Here is a 20,026-nt window from a genome sequence, read left to right on the forward strand (position 1 = left end):
CTTTACTACTCACTGACGCTGCGAGAGATCGTTCGATGTGGAGAGCCGATTGCCCAAGCGTGTAACACACAAGGCACATGAAGAAGACTACTCCTAATCTCTAACCAGATGGATTTAACATTCTGCTCCTTAGATTTCATATCGCCTCTCACTAACACCCTGATCTCATCTCCAATTAAAAGCGCTATCCCACCTCCCTTTTAAATAAAGTAGCCTTGCACTCATTGTGCTTTTAATATCTTGTAACCATTTACTCTTTCACAGTTGACTTTTCTTCACTCCACTCTTACTTTACTTTTTTCTCTTTTGCTCTTTCTTTATCTTTATCTACACTTTTCTTTTTTACTTTATCTTTACTTCTCCAATCTGTTGAACCCACCCCCCGACTATTTAGCTTAAAGCCCTATCCACAGCCCTAGTTATGTGATTTGCTGGGTTCCAGGTCCCATCACGGTTCAGCTGGAGCCTGTCCCATTGATACAGCTCCTTCCTTCCCCAATACTGGTGCCAACTTCCCATGAATTCAAACCCACTTCTCCCACACTAATCCTTGAGCCATACATTTAACTCTCTAATCTTCTTGATCCTATTTCAATTTGCAAGTGGCTCAGGTAGTAATCCAGAGATCACTACCTTTATTGGTTCTGCTTTTAAATTTAGTCACGTGCTGCTCAAATTCCCTCAGCAGAACCTCTTTCCTCATTCTACCTATGTCATTGGTACCCATGTGGACTATGACAACTGGATCTTTCCCTCCCACTGCAAATTCCTCTGCAGGTGAGATAAGATGTCCCGAACCCAGGCACCAGGCAGGCAACACAGCCTTCTGGATGCTCTATCCTCGCGATGGAGAACTCTCTCTATTTCACTGGCTATACTATCCCCAACTGCTATTACATCTCTCAACCCTCTTGAAAGTTTCCGTGAACTACAGTGCCACAGTCAGTTTGCTCATCCTTCCTACAGACCCCACTTTCCTCCACACAGGGAGCAGGAATCTCAGACCTGTTGGACAAGCTCAAGGGCTGAGGCTCCTCTAGCACTGTTTCTTAGATCCCACTGCCCGACTCATTCGCGGTCACACCCTCTTGTACCTGACCACAGACCGAATTTGAGGCAGCTAATCTAACGGGTATGACCACCTCCTGAAACAGAGAATCCAGGTAACTTTCCCTCTCCCTGATGTGCTGCATCAGATTTGAAGCTCAGCTTCCAGGTCATCAACTTTGAGCCTGAGTTCCTTGAGCAACCAACACTTGCTGCAGATGTGGTCACCAGGAACCACAATGGGGTTCACCAGCTCCCACATCATGCAGCTACAGCACATCACCTGATCCTGCATCATTCCTACTTTATTTAATTAGCTGTAAATTAGTGACTTTTTATTCAGCTACTATAACACTCTTACCTGCTACCTACCTCTGCCTCCTCACTGAAATCTCTTGAGCCTTTTTTAAACTTCTCTGTCCGACCTGTGTGAAGCTCTTTCTCTCTGTGCAAATTGATTAGTCCGCTGCTAATTCAATCAGTTTCAATGAGATCCTCCCACGTTCTTGTGAAATGCAGTGAGTACAGACCTAAACCTGGCAAATACACCTCCATGATAACCCTTTCATTCCCATAATCATCCTCAAGAACCTCCTCTGGACACATCCTTTCTGAGATATGGGGCCCAAAACTGTTGCCAATACTCTATGGCCTGATTAGCGTCTTATAAAGCCTCTGCATTATCTCCTTGCTGTTATATTCTATTCCTCTTGAAATAAATGCCAGCATTTCATTTGCCTTCTTTACCACAGACTGAACTTGTAAATTAACCTTCTGGGTGCCTTGCACGGAGCCTTCTGAGAGACCCTTTGCATCTCTGATGTTTGAACCTTCTTCCTATTTAGGTAATAGTCTGCACTATTGTTCCTTTCACCAAAATGCTTTATCCTACATTTCCCAACATTGTATTCCATCTGCAGCTTTCTTGTCCATTCTTCCAATTCGTTTAAGCCCTGCTGCAATCGCATTGCTTCCCCAGACTACCTACCCTTCCGCCTATCTTCGCATCATCTGCAAAATTTGCCTCAAAGCCATCAATTCTATTATCTAAATCACTGACAAACAATGTGAAAAGCAGCAGTCCCAATACTGAACACTGAGGAACACCACCAGTCACCGGCAGCCAATTAGAAAGGGCCCCTTTTATTTCCACTCGCTGCCTCCTGACAGCTATGCTTTTCTCTATGCCAGTATCTTTCCTGTAACACCATAGGATTTTATCTTGTTAAACAGCCTCATGTGTGGCACCTTATCAAAAGTTTTCAAAAAAATCCAAGTAAATGACATCCACTGCCTCTCCTTTGTTCACCCTACTTGTTACTTCCTCAAAGAACTCTAACAGATTTGTCAGGCAAGATTTCCCTTTACAAAACCATGCTTACTTTGACTTAATCATTTGTCTCCAAGTACCCCAAAACCTCATCCTTAATAACAGACTCCAACACTATCCCAACCACCAAGGTTAGGCTAACTGACCTCTAATTTTCTTTTTTTGCCTTCGTCCCTTCTGAAAGAGTAGAGTGACATTTGCAATCTTCCAGTTCTCCGGGACCATGCCAAAATCAGGTGATTCTTGAAAGATCATGACCAATGCATCTGTTATCTCTTCAGCAACCTCTCTCAGGACTCAGGCTGTAGTCCATCTGGTCTTTGTCCTCCTTAAGGCCTTTAACTTTGTCTTGCACTTTTTCCTTTCCAATAGCGATGGCACTCACTCCTCCTGCCTGATGCTCACAGACCTCTGGCACACTGCCGGTGTCTTCCACAGTAAAGACAGATGCAAAGTACCCATTAAGTTCATCTACCATTTCTTTGTCCCCCATTACTACCTCACCAGCATCATTTTCCAGTGGTCCAATATCAACTTTAACCTCCCTTTTACTCTTGATATGACTGAAAAAAACTTGTGGCATCCTGCTTTATATTATTAGCTAGTTTGCCCTCAGATTGCATCTTCTCCCTTCTTACAGCTTTTTTAGTTGCATTTAGTTGTATTTTTAAAGCTTCACAATCATCCAATTTCCAACTCACTTTTGCTACCTTATATGCTCTTTCTTTGGCTTTTATACAGTCTTTGACTTCCTTTGTCAGCCACGGTTACCTACCCCTGTCATTTAAGAACTTTTCTTCTGTGGGATATATTTATCTTGCTCCTTGTGAACTATTCACAGAAACTTCAGCCATCTCTGTTCTGCTGTCATCCCCTCCAGTGTCCTCCTCCAATCCACCTGGGCAAGCTCCTCTCTCAAGCCTCTGTAATTCTTTTTTATTCCATTGTGATAATGATACATGTGGCCTATGTTTCTCCTTTTCAAATTAGAGTATGAATTCAATCATATTATGTTCACTGCTTCATTATTAACTGACAAATACTGTTATTGGTTCAGTTAACAACAAGCACATGAAGTTACAAAACTGAGTACCTGTGCACACACTACTGGATTTCCCTGACACTCCCTAAACAGTCAAAGTAGGAAAGATATTACCTGGGACAGGATTCTATGATGGCCAGGTATTCCTCGTGATCCCATTGTAATCTCCATGTTTCTGACATGGGGTTATCCACTTCTGCGATGGGTATTCTCCAGATTTGGCACTGCCTGTATCTCGGCATCCTCCATTCATATCCCTTTCCTTATCAGATCAATCTATAATCTTGCAATTTTGTTCACTGAGGCTCATTGACTTCGCTTTGGATCTGGCCCAAGGCCCCAAAGACAACTTCTTTTGTTCCTTCCCAAATCAGCCTAGTTCAAACCAGTTTAGCCAGGTCAGCCAAACATTGGCTCATGTTACATCAGATCACTGGTGGTTTTTTCTACAAGCCTGCCATTTTTTCATAACTGAACAAATAGCTTCTTGTTAGGAAATAGCCTCTCATTTAAATTATTGTCATTTCTGAAGATTAACCTAATTTTATTCAGTTACACAAACGTGTGGTAATCTCTCAATGAAACAGGATATTCTTACCATTTTAAATAAACAATATGCAAATATGTTCCTTTATTTTCTAATCTCCTCCCTATTTTACTTACTATCTTGTTTTTAGATTATAGTTTCTCTCATTCCCCTTTTATTTAGAAATTTATTGCTGGTTTAGTCTTTCTTTTGCATGTAAAGCTTCTCATTATAGGAAGGGTGTGGAGCTTTTGTGAGGATGCAGGGGAGATTTGCCTGGATGATGCTGGAATGGAGAGCGTGTCTTATGAGGAGAGTTTTAATGAACTAGGGCTTTTCTCTTTAGAGAGAAGGATGAAGAGAGGCGACTTGATAGAAATGCCCAAAATAAGAGGCATAGATCAATTGGACAGCCAGAAACTTTCTTTTCCAAGAATGCAAATGGTTAATACAAGGGGCATGCCTTTAGTGTTGGAAGGAAAACACAGGGGGATATCAGAGGCAGGTTTATTTTTACATTGAGTGGTGGGTGCATAAAACATGCTGCCAGGGATAGTGATAGAGTGATTAGTACCATTTAAGACACTCTTAAAGGGAACATGGATGAAAGTAAAATGAAGGATGAAGCAGGAGGAGAAAGTTAGATTGATGTTGGAGTAAATTAAAGGATCAATACACACCTTGGGCTGAAGGCCTGTATTTTGCAGTCTGTTCTCTGATCCATGCTCTCTGTTCCATGAATTTTTTTTCTGACCAGTCTTGTGGTCACCTGGGCTCGCCATCCTCTGCTAGGCCTCCCTTTCCAACGTTACTGTTCTTCTTCAATGTCATAGATGTATCTTTTTACATTAAATGGCTCCACTTAATTATACATTATTGCTGTTACTGGTGACAAAGATGGAATGTTCAATGTATAAGACAAGTATTTGAAGTTTCTATAGAGACTCAACAGACTCCAAAAAATAACCTTCATTATGAACTCCTAAAAGGTGGTATTAGAAAATGAATAAAGTAATACTACCATTTCAGAAAATATTGTTTTAATTGATACAGAACTACATCAAGATTATTCAATGATACAGATTCTACCCCAGAAGAAAACCACATCCTCCTCCAAAATCAATGTCACCAAACTAAAGCATCTGATTAACGCTGGAGGTTAGGCATATAATTTGGACTGAATATCCAAGGAAGGCCTTCCATTTGTCTGGGAATGATTATAGATATCTCAGAAAATCTTCAATCTAATCTGCAACAATAATACCTCAGGATAAAGTAAACATTCAGCAGCTGTATTGTCTGCATGCTCTACTGCTACTGGCAATCCCTTTTTGTATTTCTTCTGCGCAATATAATAAGTAATCCCAATAATCAAACATACAATTACTGCCACTACTACTGAAATCCACATACTGTGCAGAACCTGTACTTTATTGTCCCCCAGTTCATCAGGCAAAGGCACAAAGAAAGAAGCACTGGCAACATTGGACATCTCGGAAGGCTGATTGTTTTCATCATAAGCACATAGAGCAAAATAAAACGTGGTACTGTTTTTAAGTCCTGTACTTCCAACGGCAATTGTAAATGTTTCTTTGGAGCCAAATGGTTGCGGTTTCAAACTTGTCAAATTAACCTGTTCAGCTCCTGAGAAACTGTCTCGTAGCTGCAGTTTCTCACTCATTCTCACCTCATAGCAGGAGGCTGATAAAGAAAGGAAATACTGTGAGTGATTGCATTAACATATTGAACGGTATCGGATAGATGTGAGAATGTAATGAGTGCTTATGCAGCTGATCGATTGTGTGATAAATTAATTAGGCTTCCTGTGCGCAGAAAGCTCTCTCTTTTTGTGCGGGCTTTCAAGTGCATATGTTTCCATCTTGGCGGGCCAAGTTCTCTGCTCCCACACTGGAAATTGCCCAGTATGTGCAGTGGCTAACATGATTCAGTAAAAACATTTAATCAGTTGTCATTGTTTCTCTGTGCATACGTAAACACTCGTGACTGATTTGCCTACTTCGATATCATTCTGCAAATTTTTAAATTCTTGTTACATTGTCCTGGGAAGCAACTTAGGATATTTTGCATTGAAGTGAATTGTCATTACAAATCAGAACAATGTAATGCATTTTAATTTTGAAACCTTATCTGTTCAATTATTTCTATTCCAGTTCAGTAGATTCAGAGGAAGATGTGAGGGAGATTTGTTCACCAGAAGGAGAAATCGATATTCATGCCATCGGGTTGGAGATTTACCCAGACAGAATAAAAGGTGTTGCTCCTCCACCCTGTTGTGTGGTTTCATCTGGGTCAGGAGGAGGCCATTGATCACCACATCAGGACTTGAATGGGAGTGGGATTTAAAATGTTTGGTCACGGGGAAGTCCTGTTTGTGGTGGATGGTGTGGAGGTGCGCACCAAAGCAGACCCCAATTTACAACGGGTCTTACCAATGTAGAGGAGGCTGCATCGGGAGTATTGGACACAATAGCCGACCTCAGCAGATTCCCCGTTGAAGTGTTGCTTTACCTGGAAGGACTGTTTGGGGCCATGAATGGAGGTGAGGGAAGAGGTGAATAGGAGGTTCAGCACTTAGACTGCTTGCAAGAATAGTGCCTGGAGGGGGATTAGTGGGGAGGGACGAATTGACTAGGGAATTGCAGAGAGCGTGAACCCTGCGGAAGGTGTAGTGATGGGGGAGGGAGAGGGTTAGGGGTAAAGATATGTTTAGTGCTAGCATCCCTTTGGAGATGGCAGGAGTTTCGGAGGATAATATGTTGGATGTGGAGGCTGATGGGGTGGTAATTCAGGGCTATTGTGGCATTGGGAAGATGGGGTGAGTGTGGACGTACGGGAAATGGAGGAGAAGTGGGAGAGGGCAGTATTAATATTAGCAGGAGGGCTACCCCACTTTTTAAAGAAGGAGGACGTCTCTGATGTCCTGGAATAGAAAGTCACGTGCTGGGAAGAGACGTGGCAAAGGCAAAGAAACTGAGAAAAGTAAATAGCATTTTTACAGATGATAGGGTGGGAAGTGTTTCATCGAGATAACCTTGGGAATCAGTAGGTTTATAAAAGATGTCAGTGGACTATACAGCTCCAGAGATGGAAACATACAGATTGAGAAAGGAGAGGGAGGTATTAGAGATGGATTGTGTAAATTTAAGTGCACAGTTGAAGTTAGAGACAAAGTTGATAAAATTAACAAGCTCAGCATGAGTGCATACGCCAATGCAGTCGTCAATACAGCAGAGGAAGGGTGGGGAGTATAATAGGGAAAGGCTTTGGAGTTTGGAGAAAGTGGGAAGACCCACCTTCTGAGTCTTGAAGGGTCCTGGATGAAAAGTCGATTATTTACTCTTTTCCATAGATGCTGCCTAACATGCTAAGTTCCTCCAGCGTTTTGTGTGTGCTGCTTTGGATTTCTAGCACCTGCAGACTGTCTCGTGCTTGATACAGGAACTATTGGTAAAACCTGTCAGGAAGACCACTACAGATATGCAGCTAAAATTGCCACATTGAAGCTGTGTGTATGAACAGCAGGTGTTGGGAATCATTTAGAACCTGTATTTACCCATCTGGAATCTATCTCATTGTGAATATGTAAAATCCTTTAAACTAAAATGTGATCAATGTGTACTTAATTCTAACTACTGAAGTAATGTTTGACCAGAAGGAATATAATTCATATTCATAAGACCATAAGATGTTGGAGCAGAATAGGAGTCATTCAGCCCATTGGGTCTGCTCCACTATTCCATCATGGCTGATCCCGGATCCCACTGAACCCCATATACCCGCCTTCTCGCCATATCCTTTGATGCCCTGACTGATAGGAAACTATCACCTTCCGCCTTACATACATGGATGGACTTGGCCTCCAACGCAGTCTGTGGCAGAGCATTCCACAGATTTACTACTGTCTAGCTGAAAAAAATCCTGTTTACCTCTGTTCTAAAAGGTCATCCCTCAATTTTGAGGCTATGCTGTCTAGTTCTGATACCCCCACCATAGGATTACTGCTGCCATACTCCTCAGTTCCCTACCCTTGTGAGCTAGAGGGTCAAACTCAATGCCAGAGGCACAGCTGCTGTTGTTTCCCTCAGGTAGGCTGTTCCCCATCAACAGAACTCAAAATGGAGCACTTATTGTTGAGGGGGATGGCAAAGGGATGATCTCCGCTATCCGACATTCTACCTTTCCTCTCCTGACAGTCACCCATTTATCCTTCTCCTTTAGATTCGGGGTGACAGGTCCCTGTAGCTCATGTCCAACAGTGTTTCATTTTCCCGAACAAGCCAAAGGTCGTCGAGCTGCAGATCCCGTTCATGATTTGTAACATTAAACATTTTTCTTCAGTTTACACATATTTCATTGAAAGTGTGGAGAGAAAACATGGGGTACTGGATTTTATCTTGTTAAGCAGCCTCATGTGTGGCACCTTATCAATACCTGCTGAAACTCCACGTAAATGACTTTGACTTATGTTATCATCAGTCTCCAAGTACCTCAAAACCTCATCATCATAGACTCCAACACTTTACCAACCACTGATATTAGGCTATCTGGACCATAATTTCCTTTCTTTTGCCTTCTTCCCTTCTTAAAGATGGAGAGAGATTTGCAATTTTCCAGTCCTCTGGGACCATGCCAGAATCAAGTGATTCTTGAAAGATCATAACCAATGCATCCATTATTTCTTCTGCAACATCTCTGGACTCTAGGGTGTACAGTAGTCCATCTGGCCCAGGTGACTTATCCACCTTAAGACTTTTGAGATTGCCTCTCACTTTTTCCTTTGTAATGGCAATGGCACTCATTTCCCCTCCCTGACACTCACGGACCTCTGGCACACTGCTAGTGATTTCCATAGTGAAGACAGATACAAAGTACCCGTTAAGTTCATCTGCAATTTCTTTGTCCCCAATTACTACTTCTCCAGCCCAATTTTCTAGTGGTCCAATATCAACTGTCACTTCTCTTTTACTCTTTATATAACTGAAGACACTTTTGGGCATCTTGCTTTATAGTATTGTTTAGTTTGCCCTCCTATTTAATCTTATCCCTTCCTATTCTTTTTTTGTTGTCTTTTGTTGGAATTTAGAAGCTTCACAATCATCCAGCTTCCCACTCACTCACTCAAGTACAAACCATCCCTTTTGTACAGGGCCCCTCTGCCCCAGAAGAGGTCGAAATTATTCAGAAATCTGAAACCCTGCACCATGCTCCAATTTCTTCAGCCATGCTTTTATCTACCACCTCATTCTATTCCTATCCTCATTGTCATGTGACGCAGGCAGCAATCCTGATATTACTACCCTTGAGATCCTGCTTCTCAGATTCCATACTAATTCCTTGTATTGTTTTCAGGACCTCCTCCGTTTTTCTATTTATGTTTTTGGAACCAATATGCACCACATCCTCTGATTGCTCAGTCTTCCCTTTTTAGGATATTGTGGACACGTTCAGAAACATCGCAGACCCTGGCACCTGGAAGGCAAACTACCATCGAGTCCACAGAATCGCCTATCTGTCCCCCTGACTACAGTCCCCTATTACTGCTGCCATCCTCTTCAGTTCCCTACCCTTCTGAGCCACAGGGCTGGACTCAGTGGCAGAGACAGCTGCTGTTGCTTCCTGCAGGTAGGATCCACGCCACCCCCACAGTACTTACAATGGACTACTTATTGTTGAGAGAGCCCGCCACAGGGATGCTCCCCACGATCTCACATTCTCCCTTCCCTCTCCTGACAGTCACCCATTTATCTGTCTCCTGCAGCCTTGGGGTGACTACCTCCTTGTCGTCCTGGCTATCACTGCTTCACTTTCCCAAACAAGCCGAAGGTCATCAACCTGCAGATCCTGTTCATGATTTGGTAACATTTAAAAAAAAATTCAGTTTACATTTAAATCATTGAAAGTGTGGAGAGAAAATGAAGTGTATTATTATGTCAACTGTTATATGATGATTATTGCAAATCTTTCATTCTCAAATAAAGACATTTGATTGTAGAATAAGGAATTCTGCTACTTTTGGAGGTGGTATGGTAGTATAATGGACATTGTAAAGCTATTGCATCTCCAACGACTGGGTTCAATTCCACTGCTATTTGTGAGGAATTTGTAAGCTCTCCCTGTTTGCTCTGGGTGCTCTGATTTCCTCCCACACTCCAAAGACATATAATGAATTAGCCGCGTGAGTCATTGGGCAGTACGGGTTTGTTGGGACAGAAAGACCTGTGACTGTACTGTATCCTTGCCTGAATAATTTTTTAAAAACGTTACTCACTAAAGTTTCATCCTTTATTTGTTCTTGTTCTTTCATCCTGGGGAATGTGTTTTCATTGTGACAAGCCTCAGCTGGGTAGCAGATTTCTCAGCAATCTGATCACTTCTTTGCTGGGAAGAACAATTCCATGTAGGTTATTAAAATGCAGAAACATTTACCTGTTCCTTGATCCAGGTCTGCTCCTGGTGCTGTCCACTGCAGCTCAATTTTGACTTTATCTATGGTTGCATGAAGGTCTGTGACTTCACACGGTGGAAAGTTGATGGTAGGTGCACCTGGGGGAATTGAAAGAGCTCCTCCTGATTTCACCCTGCTGAAGATTCCTATTTGAGCTGCAGAATCTTCATTACTAACTGGAGGCTTTGAAGGATTTAAGTGAATAACACCTATGTAGAAGGAAAGAAACTGGAATGGAAATTGGTTTATTCTTGTAAACATGTGCCGAGGTACAATGAAAACCTTGTTCGTGCAGATCAATTCATTACCCCGTGTATTAAAATAATATCAATATAGAATAGATTATAACAGTGATAGAGAAAGTGCAGTGCAGGTGGACAATAAGGTGCAAGATGAAGGTAGACTTTGAGGCCAAGAGTCCATTTTATTGTATCAGGTAATCATTTAATATTATTATAACAGCAGGGTTGAAGCCGTCTTGAGCCTGCTGGCATGCGCTTTCAGGGTTTGCATCTTCTGCTCAATGGAAGGGTGGCAAAGAGAAGGGAAATGTGAAAGATATGAAAGGCGGAACTTTTGCTGATCGCTAATCGGATTAAAGAAATAGATAAACTCAATTCAGTAACGCCTAGTGAAGATCTCTTTAAGGAAAGAGTGGAACTCCAAGCACAACATGATTTGCTTTTGACCTTTCCCATTGAACAGCAACTTTTTAAATCCAAAAGCCAATTTTATATACATAGAGACAAATTAGGCAAATTATTAGCTGGTCAGTTAAAAGCAAATATGGCTAGAAGATAGATCCTGAAAATAGGAAGACCTCAGAGCTGCAACAGTAGATCCTTCTGAAATTAATAAGATATTTATGGATTTCTACTCTAATCTTTATGAGTCTGAATTTACAGATATTACCTTTATGAATAGTTTTTTCAAAAATTGATTATACCTAAAATCTCTATTCAAGATATGAATACATTAGATGCACCTATTAAACAAGAGGAAATAACAAGGGTTATATCCTCTCTACAATCAGCTAAGGCTCTGTGACGGGATGGATATACAGTGGAATTTTATAAGACTTTTACTGATATATACTGTGGCGACCCACTTTCTACACATGAACCGGCTCACAAAATAGCCCGCGTGCAGGGAGAGACTTTTGTAATGCACCTCTGACGTCATTTCCGCCTGGAGAGGGCTGGAAGGGAACTGCTTAAAAGCCAGTGCCGCGAAGTTTGAATAAACTTGTCTCGAGTGCGTCTTACAGACTGTGCGTCGTTATTTCTAGCTCTGTGTGTAGAACATAGCTACATCGGTGACCCCGACAGTCCAAATGGGATTTGGACCAAAGTTGATCGACTCTTCATCTGTTCACACAGTTTCGCTAAAACTGCCAACTTTCTGGACGCTGCGACCATGCGTGTGGTTTGACCAAGCAGAAGCCCAGTTCTGGATTCGGCAGATAACTTCGGATTCCACGCATTACTATTACGTGGTGAGCTCCCTTGACCAGGAGACATCCGCACGGGTTGGGGATTTCATACAGTCACCCCCCGAAGGCGGCAAATATGCAGCATTCAAAGCACTGCTCTTAGAGACCTTTGGCCTCTCACGGTGTGAGCGAGCTGCCCACGTTGCACCTGGACGGTTTGGGAGACAGGCTGCCGTCAGCATTAATGAACGAGATGCTGGCCCTGGCTGAAGGACACAAGCCCTGCTTCATGTTTGAGCAGGCGTTCCTAGAACAACTGCCCGAGGACATACATCTGCTGCTGGCCGACACAGATTTCAGTGACCCCCGGAAGGTGGCGGCCCGGTCAGACGTGCTGTGGAAAGCCAAGAGGGAGAGCGGAGCATCTGTCGGACAGATTACCAAGCCACGCGCCCAACAGCAGGCCAGACCAGGCCCGGCAATGGAGCACACACAACCCAGAGGCAGGAGTGAGGAGGCCAATGAACAGTGGTGTTTCTACCACCAGCGGTGGAGCACAGAAGCTCGCCATTGCCGCATGCCCTGCAAGTTCCCAGGAAACACAAGGGCCAGCCGCCGCTAATGGCTACGACGGCTGGCCACCAGGACAGCCTCCTGTACGTCTGGGACAAACAGTCGGGACGCCGCTTCTTGGTTGACACCGGAGCGGAGATCAGCGTTGTACCCCCGACTGGGTATGACACCCGCAACAGGGAGACGGGACCCACCCTGAGGGCCGCAAACGGCAGCATGATTCAGACCTACGGCACCCGCACAGTGCAGCCACAGCTCGGCGCCAGCCTGTTCACGTGGGACTTCACACTGGCTGCCGTGGCCAAATCACTCCTGGGGGTGGACTTCTTGCTAGCCCACAGCCTGCTGGTCGACTTGCAAGGGAAAAGACTGGTCCATGCCAAGTCTTTCCAGACGTTCTCCCTGGGTGAAGCCAAGTTGTTGGCTCCACACCTGGACACCATCATGCTGTCTGACAACAAATTCACCAGAATCCTGGCGGACTTTCCATCAGCTCTGGCACCGCAGTTCATAGCAGCTATGTCCAGACACGGAGTACAGCACCACATCCCGACCCAGGGATCACTCCTCCATGCCCACGCACGAAGGCTCCCCCCGGACAAGCTCCACCTGGTGAAGGAGGAATTCAAGAGGATGGAGTAATTGGGGATCGTACGGTGGTCTGACAGCCCATGGGCCTCCCCCTTGCACATGGTGCCCAAAACAGCCAGGGGCTGGAGACCATGCGGCGACTACCACAGACTGAACGAGGCTACAACTCCAGACCGCTACCCCGTGCCGCACGTACAGGACTTTGCAGCAAACCTGCATGGGGCAAGCATCTTTTCCAAATTAGACCTCGTCCGGGTGTACCATCAAATCCCAGTATACCCTGAAGACATCCCCAAAACAGCACTCATCACCCCGTTCGGCCTGTTGGAATTCCTCCGAATGCCGTTCGGCCTGAAGAATGCCACACAGACGTTCCAGCGACTAATGGATGCGGTGGGACGCGACCTGGACTTTGCGTTCATCTATTTGGACGACATCCTCATAGCCAGCTGTAATCGTCAGGAGCATCTGTCACACCTCCGCCAGCTCTACTCCCGCCTGAGTGATTTCAGCCTCACGATCAACCCGTCCAAATGTCAGTTCGGACTCGACACCATCGATTTCCTTGGCCACAGGATTACCAAAGATGGGGCAACACCTCTGCCCGCCAAGGTAGACACGATCCGCCACTTCGCCCGGCCCAACACAGTCAAAGGCCTGCAGGAGTTCGTTGGTATGGTGAACTTCTACCACCACTTCCTCCCCTCAGCAGACCATATCATGTGCCCTTTGTTCACCCTGATGTCGGGTAAAGGCAAGGACATTACTTGGGACAAAGAGGCCGTGGCCGCTTTCGTTAAAGCCAAGGAAGCCTTGGCAGACGCTGCGATGCTGCTGCACCTCAGAACGGACGTTCCAACCGCCCTCACAGTGGACGCATCCAACACAGCAGTCGGTGGGGTGCTGGAGCAACTCATCGAGGGGTGCTGGCGTTCTTCAGCAGGCACCTACGGCCACCCGAACTCAAGTACAGTGCCTTCGACCGGGAGCTGTTGGCACTATATCTGGCAATCCAGCATTTCAGGTACTTCGTAGAAGGCAGGCCGTTCACCGCATTCACAGACCACAAACCGTTGACCTTCGCATTCACAAAGGTGTCCAATCCCTGGTTGCCCCACCAGCAGCGACATTGGTCCTAAATCTCTGAGTACACGACGGACATCCAGCATGTCTCCGGCAAGGACAACGTCGTGGCGGACGCACTCTCCAGACCAGCTATCCAGGCCCCGTCCCAGGGGGTGGACTATGCAGCACTAGCGGAGGTGCAGCAGGCAGACGGCGAGATGCCCAGCTACAGGACTTCCTCGTAGGCCCAGGTGAAAGGACCCTCCTGTGTGACGTGGCTACCGGCCAACCTCGCCCGATCGTCCCAGCAGCCTGGTGGTGGCGAGTTTTCAACTCTATACACGGCTTGGCACACCCATCTATGAGGACAACCATCCGGATGGTCTCCAGCAAGTTCGTGCAGCACGGACTTCCAAACAGGTCAGTGAATGGGCCAAAACGTGCACGCAATGCCAAACAGCCAAGGTGCAGCGGCACACCAAGGCTCCGCCGCAGCAGTTCGAACCCACCTGCTGGAGGTTCGACCACATTCATGTGGATATCGTGGGGCCCCTGCCAGTGTCACGAGGAGCGCGGTACCTCCTAACTATGGTAGACCGGTTCACCAGATGGCCAGCAGCGGTTCCGCTCAACAACACCACCGCCAATTCCTGCGCCTGAACACTGATCGCAACCTGGGTAGCACACTTCGGGATACGGGCCCACATTACCTCCGACAGAGGCGCCCAGTTCACCTCCAGCCTGTGGTCGGCTGTGGTCAGCCTGTTGGGAACACAATTACACACAGCTACCTACCACCCACAGTCGAACGGACTAGTGGAGCGTTTCCACCGTCGCTTAAAGTCGGCTCTCATGGCCCACCTGAAAGGGCCTAACTGGGTGGACGAGCTTCCCTGGGTCCTGCTTGGATCCAAAGAGGATCTGCACACGTCGTCGGCCGAGCTGGTGTACAGCGCACCCCTGATCATCCCAGGAGAGTTCATACCAGCCTCAAGGGGGCAAGAGGAAGAACCCGCAGCAGTCCTGAACAGACTACGCGAAAGGCTCGGCAACCTGGCCCCCGTACCGACTTCATAGCATGGATAGATCCCGACCCAAAGACCTGCAGAACTGTAAGTTTGTATCCGTACGAAGGGGCGGACACCGGGCACCGCTACAGCGGCCGTACGAGGGGCCGTTCAAGGTGATCAGTAACAACGGGTCCACGTACATTCTGGACATTGGGGGGAAAGAGAAGGTTTTCACGGTGGACCGACTCAAACCGGCTCAGGTGGACTTAGTGCAGCCGGTCAACGTTCAGGCATCGCGGCACAGAGGCAGACCACCCAAACAGAGACTGATCCAGACTGTGGACATTGGGGGTGTATCGCCAGTTCTGGGGGGGTGGGGTTATGTGGCAACCCAGTTTCTACACAAGCGAACCGGCTCACAAAATAGCCCGCACGCGGAGAGAGACTTTTGTAATGCACCTCTGACGTCATTTCTGCCCGGAGAGGGCTGGAAGGGAACTGCTTAAAAGCCAGTGCCGCGAAGTTTGAATAAACGAGTCTCGAGTGCCACTTACAGACTGCGTATCATTATTTCTAGTCTGTGTGTAGCACATCGCTACAATACCTCATTTATGTCAAATTTTCACTGATTCTATGTCTGTCATGGTCTGGTCCGTGGACTCCGCACTCCAGGTCTTCCAGCTGTCCCTTGTTTTGGTTGAGTTAATCATAGGCACCTGATTCCCATCTTGGGGCTTGGAATATAAATGGCCTTGGGGTTGAGTGTGAGCTGCTGGTTTGCCTTGTCAAGATCCCCTGGGAGCAACTGCCAGTGGAAGGCTAGAGCAGCCACTTGCCATCTTTTGGCCGTGTTGGGGAACCATCCCCTCATTGAGCCTTGCTGTCAGTAGTCGGAGCTGTCTTTGCGGTATGGATTCAGCTGCTAGCCACTCCAAGCTAGGTAGGGATCTGACTGTTTCCATAACCAGACTAGGATACAGAGATGGAACTATCTGTCGTTCTTTGGTGTTTGTCTTGTCTTGTCCTTGCCTCTGTGGGGTAAGTCAGGCCATTCTACTGTTGCCCTGTGGAGGCTCCTGTCTTGTCTTTGCCTCTGTGGGGTAAGTCTGGCCGTTCTTCCATTACCCAATGGATGGACCTGTCCCACCCTGGTGTGGAGATAAAGTTGAGTCCCGGCTTGTCTAAGTATAAGTCCTGGCTCTTTGTCTATGTACTGCCCTGTCTCATGTTGATGTCGTGTTAAAGATGAGTCCCAGCTTTTCGAAGGATAAGTCCCGGCTCTATGTTGATATACAGTTCCCAGCCTCAAGCCTCAAGAGTCAAGACACCAGCCACGTCCTGTCCTGTAGCCATGTCATGTCTTTGCCTAGTTCTGGGGTCTGAGCCCAAGGCAAGACCCAGGTCCTGGGTCCTTGTCCAGTCTCTGGCTCGGAGTCCAAGCCCAGGCTCCTAGTTCATAGTTCCTTGTCTGGGTTCCCTGTGTCTAGAGCCTGTCCTAGCCCAAGTCTGCGTTCTTGTCCCTGCTCCTTGTCTGTATCCTGTCACGTCCCTACTCTAGTCAAGTCCTGTTCCTTGTACTTCAGTGTCTGTGTCTTGCATTTAGGTCTGTTCCCAACGCCCCCATTGTGACAATATCCTCTGGGACTCCCCCGAAAACTTTCTATGAAGCTTCAATCTCTTTCATTCCTAAAAAAGATAAAGATTTATCTGAATGCACGTCTTATAGACCAATTTCTCTATTGAATTTGGATCCTAAAATTCTCTCTATGATTTTGGCTAATAGACAAGAATACTTTACCTACTGTTATTTCCAATGACCAAACTGGATTTATTAAAAAGATATTCACATTTTAATATTTGAAGATTATTAAATATTATTCACTCTTCTCAATCTAAAGAATCTGAATGTGTTGTTTCTCTTGATGCAGAGAAAGCTTTTGATAGGGTGGAGTGGTCTTATTTATTTGAGGTTTTGGAAAGATTTAATCTTGGCCTGGGATTTATTTCTTGGATTAAATTGACCTATCAGGCTCCTATGGCTGCTGTTATAACTAATAATCAAAAATCTCCCTATTTTAGATTACATAGGGGTACTCAACAGGGATATCCTCTTAGCCCTTTATTATTTAACTTGGCCTTAGAACCCCTTGCTATTGCTCTTGGAGATTCTAACACTGTTCAGGGTATTAAGAGGGGAGAAAGTACACAAGGTTTCGTTATATGCAGATGACCTGTTAGTTTATATTTCAGATCCTAGGAAATCTATTCCTTCTATGTTATCTATATTTTCTGAATTCAGTAGTTTTTCTGGGTATAAATTAAATTTACATAAAAGTGAATTTTTCTGATTAATAATTACTCGGATCCAAATCATCAAGTAGCTTTTAGTATTGCTAAAAATTACTTTACCTATCTTGGTATTAAAATTACTAAAAATTTTTAAAGATGTATAATTTTAAGGATACATATACTTATTTTCCAGTAATTGCCTACACTAAACAAATACTTTCTAAATGGTCACCCATGACATTATCATTAATAGGTCGAATTAATGCTATTAAAATGATAGCTATACCGAAAGTTTTATAGAAATTCAGGCAGTTACTTCTTTTGTTCCTAAAAAGTTCTTTGACAGAATAGATTCTATAATTTTATTTTATATTTGGAACAATAAAAATCCTAGATTGAGTAAACCCTTATTGCAGAAATTAAAAAAGGATGGTGGTATGGCTTTGCCTAACTTTATAATGCACTATTGGGCAATTAATATTTGATATTACTTTTTGGATTCACTATTCAGATATACATGAATGTCCTTCATGGTTGGATTTGGAGGTAAACTCGTGAAAGGGTTCTCTTTGGCCTCTTTACTAGGAGCTCCTCTTCCCTTTTTGTTTTCTAAGATTAGCAGAGAAGAATTTAATCCCATTGTTAAACATACATTAAGAATTTGAATCCAGTTTTGTAGATTTTTTGAGTTAAATAATTTTATTCTTTCTAGTAATATCCATCTCCATTTTTATAATATTTTTAATATCCATTTTTAAACCATCAATTCTGGATAAGGCCTTTTTAATTTAGAAAACCAAGGGAATAATAACTTCAGATTTGTTTTTAGGGGACTGTTTAATGTCTTTTTCTCAGTTAGTGGATAAATATGATTTATCTTACGTACATTTTTTTTTAGGTATTTACAAAATAGGAATTTTTTATGTGGTTTGCTGCCAAATTACCCTTCTGCTTATCCACCTAATATGACAGACATTCTCTTTCAGTTTAAACCATTTCAAAAAAGGTTGATAGGTATAATTTATAAACGGTTATTGAGATTACGAATGATATCTAATGATAAGATTAAACACGCTTGGGAATCGAGAGTCATTTTCAGATAATCAATGGAGTAAGATTTTTCATTCGGTTAATAATTGTGCCCGTCATTCCTTGATACAGTTCAAGGTAGTGCATCGGTCCCATATGTCACAGGATAAACTAGCGCGTGCGTATCTTCCCCAATATCAATCCTATTTGTGACAGATGTAATGCTGAGCTGGCCACTTTCACTCTTATGTATTGGTCTTGTATGAAGCTAGATAACTTTTGGAGAGATGTTTTTAAAATACTATCAAAAGTTTTGGATCTGGATTTACTAACTAATTTGCTTACAGCAACTTTTGGGATTATCCCATCAGAAGCAGGAAATATTCCTGTTTCCACTCAATGTTTGATAGCTTTTTCGACCTTACTGGCTAGGAGAGCCATTTTATTGAAGTGGAAGGATTCCAATCCACCTACGGTCTTTTATTGGCTCTCCTTCGTCAGGACTAACTGAAGGAAGAGAAGGGTCTCGGCCTGAAACGTCGACTGTACCTCTTCCTAGAGATGCTGCCTGGCCTGCTGCGTTCACCAGCAACTTTGATGTGTGTTGCTTGAATTTCCAGCATCTGCAGAATTCCTGTTGTTTGATATTTAATCTGACATTTTCTCTCTGATATCCTTTGTCAAAAGCAAAGTATGATGGATGTTAGAAATCTGTGTTAGAAGCAGAAAACACAGGAAGCTTCTCAAAGGATCAAGCAATGTATTCTGTTCATCAGCCAGAGGTGTTAGCACTGTATTTCTCTCTACAGATGTTGCTTGAACTGATTAGAGCTTACATCATTCAGTTCTTTTCTCATTCTCTTGAGCTACCTTGCATTTCTTCTACTTTTTTCATTTTATCTCCCTGATTTTTATTTCTTCCCGTTGCTTCATAATTCCATTCTCCATCTCTGCCATCTTATCCTCACTCAACCCATGGCACATTCCTGCCCGAAGGCCATAAATTTCCTTCAGTGACTTGAGCACAAGGATCGAAGTTGACACAGACTGGGGGAACGCTGCTCTGTCAGAGTTACTGCATGCTTGGTGGGATTGTACCATATTATTGATCAGAAGGCATTTTAAAATCCCATTACATAAATTAATACATTTGGAACAAAAGGGGAGTCCCAGTAGTAGTAACAATGAAGTTGTGAGATCATCACAAATCATTTCTTCTTCAGTATTGTCCTTCAGGACAGGGATCCTGCCATCCTTCTGGAACTTCAGGTATTATTCTACAAAAACACCAATGTACTTTAAAATCACTTACAGTTTTACACAGTTCATAGACAGCATTGGAAACAAGGTTCCAGTAATTACTCAAATAAACTGGTTGCTAGATTTAAGGACTGGACAGCTAAAGGAATAACAGCTATTTGCAATATAATGAAAGAAGGAACACTGTTCAGTTTTGAAATGCTCAAAGAGAAACACTTATGAGAAAAACAAGACTTTACCGGTATTTACAGATGCAACAGTATGTTAATAGGACAGTTTAAAATGTAACCAAGGCAAGTACATGTCTGATAAAGCTATTTGGAAAAGTGTATAATTCAGACAATGGTAGTAGAATAATATCAAGCG

General features: G+C 44.1%; 1 protein-coding gene across 1 annotated transcript in view; it reads right to left on the bottom strand.

Moving 5' to 3' along the window:
• Positions 1-5,173: 5,173 nt before the first annotated feature.
• LOC140206439 (calcium-activated chloride channel regulator 1-like) overlaps positions 5,174-20,026 on the bottom strand; it is an 86,766-nt gene continuing 71,913 nt past the window's right edge. The window contains exons 14-15 of the mRNA XM_072274808.1: positions 10,393-10,620; positions 5,174-5,646 (exon numbers count right to left, since the gene is read on the bottom strand). Coding sequence (XP_072130909.1) covers positions 5,174-5,646; positions 10,393-10,620 — 701 coding nt within the window. The remainder of the gene's footprint in view (positions 5,647-10,392; positions 10,621-20,026) is intronic.

This window comes from Mobula birostris, chromosome 12, assembly GCF_030028105.1.
Source record: "Mobula birostris isolate sMobBir1 chromosome 12, sMobBir1.hap1, whole genome shotgun sequence".
Classification (NCBI taxonomy): domain Eukaryota; kingdom Metazoa; phylum Chordata; class Chondrichthyes; order Myliobatiformes; family Myliobatidae; genus Mobula; species Mobula birostris.